The sequence below is a fragment of the Vigna angularis genome, chromosome 10, assembly GCF_016808095.1.
Source record: "Vigna angularis cultivar LongXiaoDou No.4 chromosome 10, ASM1680809v1, whole genome shotgun sequence".
Lineage (NCBI taxonomy): Eukaryota > Viridiplantae > Streptophyta > Magnoliopsida > Fabales > Fabaceae > Vigna > Vigna angularis.
In genome coordinates, this window is record NC_068979.1 from 25602270 (window position 1) to 25610159 (window position 7890).

The following is a 7890-nucleotide window of genomic DNA, read 5'->3' on the forward strand; positions in this document are numbered from 1 at the left end:
TAATCCACAGGTTTTAACTCATTTTGACAACACTATATATACCTATATAACACAAATTTACTTTAGGTTAGAATTGAATTTTCAGAAGGTCATGACTTTCAATTTAATTTATTTTGATCGAAATACTAGTTGAAATTTGATTTTTGGAAAACTGAAATCCTAAATAGTTTTTTAATTTTTTTTATTTTTATGAATTTTATTAAAATAAAAGATATAAGAAAAAAAATTGTGTGAAAAAATATTTGTATAAATACATTAAACAAATAAAAATTCAAATATAAAAGAAATAAAAAAATAAATGTATAAGTATATTTCGTATAATTCAAATAGGAAAGAAATAAAAAATAAATGTATAAGTATCTAATAGAATTCAAATATAAAAAAAAAAATAAATATATAAGTATATTCAATAAAATTTGATATGAAAGAACTAAAAGGAGTAAAAACATAGGAATTATACAAAAATAAAAAGTAACAAATTATGAAATGTAAGTAAAAATTGGTAGTAAAAATTATGAAATTAGAAATTAAGTGTTAAGAAATAAGTAGTGTTTTATTATTATGAGAAAAAGAATGGTATTAAAATTTTCAATATTATGGCATAAGATTTTGTTATAAAGTAATTTAAGCTTAAAACATTGTCAAATCAATATTAACATAAAATTCTTATACTCTATCTTAAACTATTAAAAGTTTTCTACAAAACACAAGTATATAAAGAAAACAAGATTACATTGGTTTATTTACAAAACATGCCAAATACTAACATTAGTAACTTTACCATCATTAGTGGTGATGGACTATAAACATAGACTTTTCAATCTTCAAAAAATTCATATAAAAAGACATCGTTTTTATTGAGACCATTACTAAAGGTTAATAAATCACATGTTGAACATTTTTATCATCCCTTAAGAAAACAAAGTCACAAACTTTTTCTTCAATAAATTGAGAAATGATATGGTATCACAAATAACTTAACTCTTATTCTCACAATCCCAACAAATGACTTTTAGTGATTTAGTGATCCCACGAATAATAATTCCATTTGAAAAATTATAAAAGGCAAACCTTCTATCTTCAAAATCTACATCAGCATTAAAGGAATTGAAACCATTAATTTCTTAAAGAAAAACTATGTTTACTTGTATATTCAATGTGAGTTTTCTAAGTATAACTTGTTGACGAATGTGGAGATTAGTATTTCTAGAGTTATGTACACTTTTTGCTTTAAAAAGTTGAACTTTTTATTATATAATATCAAATTTATGTTGAATTTGGTTCTAATTTACATAAATTTCAAAAATTACCACGAACTTAGATTAACCGACATAATTTTACTTCTATTAGATCTAGGTCCGACATAAATTTAAACAAAATATTTATAAAAATATGATTGCATTTTTTTTTATTTAGGAGTTTTCTTGATATGGAATTTGTGAATTTTATTTCACTTGATATCATAACTAACATTTTGAAATTAATTATTTAAAGAATAGAAGAAAATGCTTTTTCTCATCCCTCGGGTAGCTTGTGCCACGGTCCATTTTATCTAACATTAAGTTACTCATCAACATTTTCTTGTTGGTGGTTTCCAATATTTCTATTATGTTTGATATTATTTAATGTTGAAGAGTATATAGACTAATAATATGTTCAAAGTAATGAATTTAAGTTGATTATATTAGTAAAAATGCGTATAGAAATTCCAACATAAAAAGGGTTTAGATGACTTTTATTTATTATAAAAACTCTCTCCATTTGTGTTATTACAATATGATCTTTTATTTATCAGTTTCCTTATAAATATTACACAATGCTCTAATCAGAATCTGTATGGATGCATAGTAACAAATTTGTGTAATTTATTAAAATTGAAACATTTTATTTCATTTTAGTACCACTTTAATTTTTTTCTGGAACACTGGTTCAGTTGTCATGATATGTTGAGAATAATAAAGGCCTTTTCTTTCTACACCAACATGATTACTACTTCCACCCCAATGTTGCTGCACTTTTTGAGAACAAAAAGAAAAAAAAGTTGTCTTGGATACAAACAAAGTCTCACGTCGAATAAAATAAAAAATGAACATGAATTTATATATACATAAGATACTTCTATTAATAAAAAGTTTTTTGGAATGGTACTAAAAATAAATTTGTGAGAATTTGACCTAAAATAGACAAATTCCATAAAATTCATTTTTGAGAATGCATTTCATGAGTTTTGAAAATTTTATTATGAAAATCTTGTTCCACATATCATGTTCCAAATATTATAGAAAGCTTGTTTTTGGAAGATTTTCGGATCAGATAATCTCGAAATAACCAGGAAATATGGTAATTTAAAAAAAAATATGTTTTTTCGTTTATATACTATTTACTAAAATTGTATTTTTGTTTCTAATTCAAAATATATACGATTTTCATCTATACATTTTATAAAAGAATTACAGTGAGTTGTACTAAGGAGGAAGATAAAAGAGTTTTAGTAAAGAGAAAGAAACTCTAACCATGACAGTTTAAATTTTTTTATAAAGTATAGGGATAAGATTGGTATATACATTGAATTAGATATAAAATATAACTACATATCAACTTTTTATAACATAATACACTATATTACTATTTTATTGACATTTGAATTTATTTTAAAAATAAATATTTAAATCGAATCAATTTTGTAAAAAAATTGTGGGTGCACTTATTGACATTTGAATTTAACAATTTTTTTTTCCAAAATATAATTTTAGTTAATAGTTTGTGGGCAAATGACATATTTGACCATTTCAAAACTTATGTGGGTGCACTTAGAAATTCTGGAGGAGCATGAAGAAAAAGCCACAAAATAAAACGAAGTCTGAAAAGAAAAGAAAAGGAGGTTGGAAACACGAAATTCATCAGCTCTAACACTGGCTGGATTTTATTGTTGTGCTGACATGATCTGAATTTGAAAATGGATATCAATAAGTACAAGCTATTTTGATTTGGATACACTTCAATGATACTCCAGCAGCCACACATGCAGTTTCTGGATCTATTTGTTGATTTTAATTCAGCTATAACATAATTTACAAGCATATAAAGAACAAGAACACAAGGATCATTGACAAAGAAAGTGATTAGAACAGAATGCTTATGCTCTCCTTAGATTCATCATTTGGAACCCATCTTGACACTTGAAGATGAATGCAGCAGAGAAGACACAGAGAAGCTTGAGTTATTGCTTTTTGTTTTCAAAGTTTGCATGACTGGTACTGATGAAGAAGCTGTTGGCAGAACTCCACCAGAGTTTTTATTCCCAGATGCACCATTTGCAGGGGACCCTTTTAGAAGCACATCAAATTTTGCATACTCCTCCCTTTCATGCTTTATCTCCTTCAGCATAGCCGCGATATCTCTCATTGTTGGCCTTTCATCAGGAGATGAGTTCACACACAATAATGCTATTCCCAATGCCTGCATCATTTCCTCTATCTCTGATTCTGGTCTAGAGAGTAAGCTGGGATCAAGCACTTCAAGACCCTTTTTCTGTCTCACCCAATCAACAACATGTACACCATCTGGTATGGTTGGATCAATTGGTTGCTTACCTGTCAAGACTTCTAACAACACTACTCCATAGCTGTAAACATCACTCTTCTCTGTGATCTTCATCATATAGCCATATTCTGAAACAGTTTCAAAGTCAGATTCAGTAAGGTAAACACATTGTCTAAAATCTGTCAAAAGATGTAAAATATGATAGAAATTAAGCCAGTGATATCATTAAGCCCAAGCAACTGTGTAAGGCTTCCTAAAACGAACTATTGCCTGGAATTTCTTCACACTAAGTAAGAATCCAAAGGAAGAATGTAATCAAGTAGGTGTGGAAGGCTCACTAACCTGGAGCAATATATCCGTAGGAACCAGCAACTGTATTGGAAGAACGACCAAAATCACCATCATCAACGAGTTTAGCCAAGCCAAAGTCAGCAATGTAAGGTTCAAATTCAAGGCCAATGAGGATATTATTGGCTTTAATATCTCTGTGGACTATAGGAGGGACACAGTCATGATGTAGATATGCAAGGCCTTCTGCAGCACCTAACAAGATTCTGTACCTAAGTTCCCATTCCAGAGAATTTCCACTCCTCTCATGAAGTAGACTACTCAAACTTCCATTCGGCATGTAATCGAAAATAAGCAATCTTGTTTGTCTGTTCCAGCAGCACCCCAAGAATCTGACAATGTTCTTATGACGGATTGAGCCAAGGGTCTTGACCTCAGCTGAGAATGAATCACGAACTCCACTTTTTTCTTCCTTAAATGCCTCTTCTGCGTTAATAGTTGTTGGCCACAATTTCTTCACAGCAATCACTTCACCATTGTCCATTTCAGCTCTATATACAACACCAGAACATCCCTTTCCAATAATATTTCTATCAACTAAGCATCTCAGTATTTGTTCCACTGAAAAGTTTAGCTTCTGAAATGGTATGAACTGCCATGGCCACGAGTCACCCAGTTCTGAATCATCATCTCTAATAACTCTCCTTGCTTTGATGACAGCAGTTATCCCCATAACGATCATTATGACTGTCAAGGCTATCAGCAATCCAATGGCTAGCTTAAGCCTTTGCGATTTCCTTACTTCATTTCCGTTCAGTGACATATCAGTCTTGCTGGAATCCTTCACAAAGCATGAGAGCCCTTGATTTTCAGTGAAGTCTTTTGATGTCAACTGCCTGAAAAGCTTGTTATCTGGAAGACAGCCAGAAAATTTGTTGTAAGAAACATTGAGTGAGACAAGGTTGTCTAACTCAGCAAGAGGTTTCAAATCTCCTTCCAACTGGTTGTGTGAGAGGTCCAATATGGAAAGCTTGTTAAGAGAAGATATCTGAGCTGGAATTATTCCACGTAGTGAATTGCAACTAAGATTAAGAGCAATTTCTAGAGTCTCAATCCGGCCAAGCTCAGCTGGTATGTTTCCACTGAGGTTGTTGCTGCTAAGATCAAGCAGCTGGAGATTTGAACATAGGCTCAACGATGCAGGAATAGGTCCAGAAAACAAGTTATTGCTTAGGATTAGCTTACTCAGAGAAACAAGACGGCCCAAACTTGCTGGTAAAGGACCAGAAAACCTGTTGGAAGATGCATCCAAAACCTGAACTGCTGATAGTGAAGATAAATAATTAGGCAGAGGACCTTCTAAGTTGTTGCTGCTTAAGTCTATCATTTGCAGTTCAGAGCAGCTTCCAATCTCATCAGGCACTGGACCGGAGAGGCGGTTCCCAGAGAGGTCTAAAAAGTTCAAGCTCTTCAGGTTTCCTATTGTCTTGGGAATGCTACCAGTAATCCTGTTGTTTCCAAGCCTCAACCTTATAAGGGAGCTGCAACTGCCTATTTCATTTGGTATGAAACCTGATATGTCATTGGAAATCAGAAGCAGTTTCGTGAGGTTTTGGAGCTGGAATAGGCCAACGGGAATACTACCAGTGAGTGCATTGCGTGACAAGTCCAGTGCTTGGAGATTACTGCAGTTCCCCAAAGTGGAGGGAATGCTTCCCTCAAGCTGGTTCTGCCAAGCTAAGAACACCATGAGGTTTGACAGCTGACCAAGCTCTGGAGGAATTAAGCCTGAGAGCTGGTTTGTGTCAACTTGTAACTGTTGAAGATTTTTAGCATTTGAAAGACTGGAAGGTATTGAACCAGACACATTGTTATCACTAATCATAAACTCCTCTAGATTCAAGAGACCCCCCAAAGATACAGGTATGGTCCCAGATAGAGAATTTAAGGAGAAATCAAATTTTCTCAAGCTTGTACAGTTACCAATCTCTTCTGGGATAGCCCCCAAAAGACCATTCTGCCAGAAAAACAACTGTTCCAGCTTCTTGAGCTTGCCAAGCTCAGATGGAATAGACCCTGATAAGCTATTTTCATACAAGAACAAATTAACAAGCTCAGAACAGTTACCTAACTCCGGTGGAATTTCACCGGACAGCATGGTGGTATAGATGGACAAAGTCTGAAGCTTTGTGAGCTTACCCAAAGAAGCAGGCAAAGAACCAGATATTCTGGTATCAGCCAGCCCCAAAACTGTCAAATTGCTGCATTCTCCTAGCTCTTCAGGAATTTTCCCAACTATGTCTTTGTTCCCTCCTGCTCTTAGGGACTCAAGTTGTGACAACTTCCCCAGCTCAGGTGGGATAGTCCCACTTATCTGATTGTCAAAAAGGAGTAGATTTTTTAAAACAATGCAGTTGCTTAACTCCACTGGGATCCTTCCAGTAAGCTGGTTAGAGTTCAAAGACAAGTTCTGAAGTTTCTGGAGCTTTCCAATGCTTGCAGGAATTGAACCAACAAGATTGTTGGAGCTGAGGTCAATGACAGTGAGGGAAGAGCAATCACCAATGTCTGAAGGGATGGTTCCAGTTAGATTGGAATCAGATAAGACAAGCTTTTGAAGAGAGTGAAATGAAGAGAGGTTGGAAGGTATAGGAAGCTCTAGAGGGATGGATTGTATGTTGATGTCAGTGACAAAGCCTAGTGAGGAGCATGTTATGAATGTCCAGTTGCATGGATTGGAATGAAGAATGTTCCAGTTGGAGAAAGAAGGAGGAGGTGGTGATGCAGAAGCATGGAGCCAAGAGAAGAGAGTTGAAGCTTCGTGATTTGCAGAGAAGGCAATGCCATAGAGAAAAGTAAGTTGGAGGAGAATGATACAAAACAATGAAGAAGAAGAAGGAGAAGAAGAGGAAGAGATGTACAAGGATTGCCTCGAGCTGAGCATTGAAACAATGAAACATTTGCCTCAAATTCCAAACTTTTCTTCTCCTTGGGTTTGAGTCATTGGGTTTTGCACTCTTCACTCAACCTTGTGAGAATGTGTATGCTGTGGCTTTCTTGCTTTGAACTCAAACTCACAATAGCACTTCTCTTTCCAAAACAAAGCTAAAAGGAGCAGCTCACACAAGCCAGAAGAGAATAAAATAACATAAAACTGAATGCCTAGAGATCAGAAAATCTGCAGCAGCTGCAGAAGTAGCACCACCCCACCACACTAAAGATGCTTCTTTGTGTCTAAGCAAAAAGCATTAGAATAATGGGGCTGTGCCAGGTGGTGTTTCTTGCAATGAACATAGGCATCTTATTATATACCTCTGGAGCTTACCTGCACTGCACATTCATCTGATTTATGTCTTTTTTTTATTGCTCAGTTATTCAGTCATGCTACTTTCTTAGCCACTGGTTTTCTTAAACCCTCTCTCATTTTTAGTGAAAAAGTTTTAAAGAAGAAAAGTTGCCCAAGTTCTTAATAAATTATTATCTCCATCACACATATCTTTCTGGGTATTCAAGCTATTTTGGCCTACAGTAAGAAACTAGAAAATTTACTATTTAAGAAATTATCTCTGTTGTTGAATGTTCTTTTCACACATTTTATACACAGAAACCAGTAAAAGTGTGAATTAAATCCTAGTTACATATTGAAAAGACATTATTCTTTGTCAAACTTTTTATCATAATGTTTATAGTAATATCATTGAATGAACTTAATGATATTAATAAGTTCATAACCATTCAAAATCTCAGTGAAAACTGAGTGAACTTAGGTGGATTATATTGCTGAGGTAATTAACTGAGCAGTATTCGGAAAATGTGGGCAAGCTTGTAAATATTAAAGGTCTAACTATTAGTTGGGAATTATTTTATATTCCACAGTCTCTAACGTTATTATGAAAAATCAGTTATAAAAATATCTTAATGGTTTCCTATTAATTGTTACCAGGTTGTGTTTGCAAGTCCATTGTTTCTGTATTAGTAAACAACAAATTTGTGAATTGTTTTGGTCATGGGTTCAGGTCAACTATTTACTCACATGTCTTGTGAAGATCTAAATGTCTA

At 33.6% G+C, this 7890-nt stretch overlaps 1 protein-coding gene across 1 annotated transcript; it reads right to left on the minus strand.

Moving 5' to 3' along the window:
* Positions 1–2885: 2885 nt before the first annotated feature.
* On the minus strand, positions 2886–7118 carry LOC108335886 (LRR receptor-like serine/threonine-protein kinase RGI1). Its single transcript, XM_017572079.2, has 2 exons — positions 3886–7118; positions 2886–3671 (listed from the first exon to the last, which is right to left on the minus strand). Exons 1-2 carry the CDS (start codon positions 6773–6775, stop codon positions 3157–3159), a joined length of 3405 nt encoding a protein of 1134 aa, XP_017427568.1. The 5' UTR covers positions 6776–7118; the 3' UTR covers positions 2886–3156.
* Positions 7119–7890: the final 772 nt, after the last annotated feature.

What these genes read in the sequence shown, in the direction of transcription:
- LOC108335886 (XM_017572079.2), bottom strand. Translation starts at nt 6,775, where the DNA reads ATGCTCAGCTCGAGGCAATCCTTGTACATCTCTTCCTCTTCTTCTCCT. An exon ending in CTACGGATATATTGCTCCAG is followed by an intron (nt 3,672 to 3,885) that starts GTTAGTGAGCCT and finishes AAACTGTTTCAG; the next exon opens with AATATGGCTATATGATGAAG.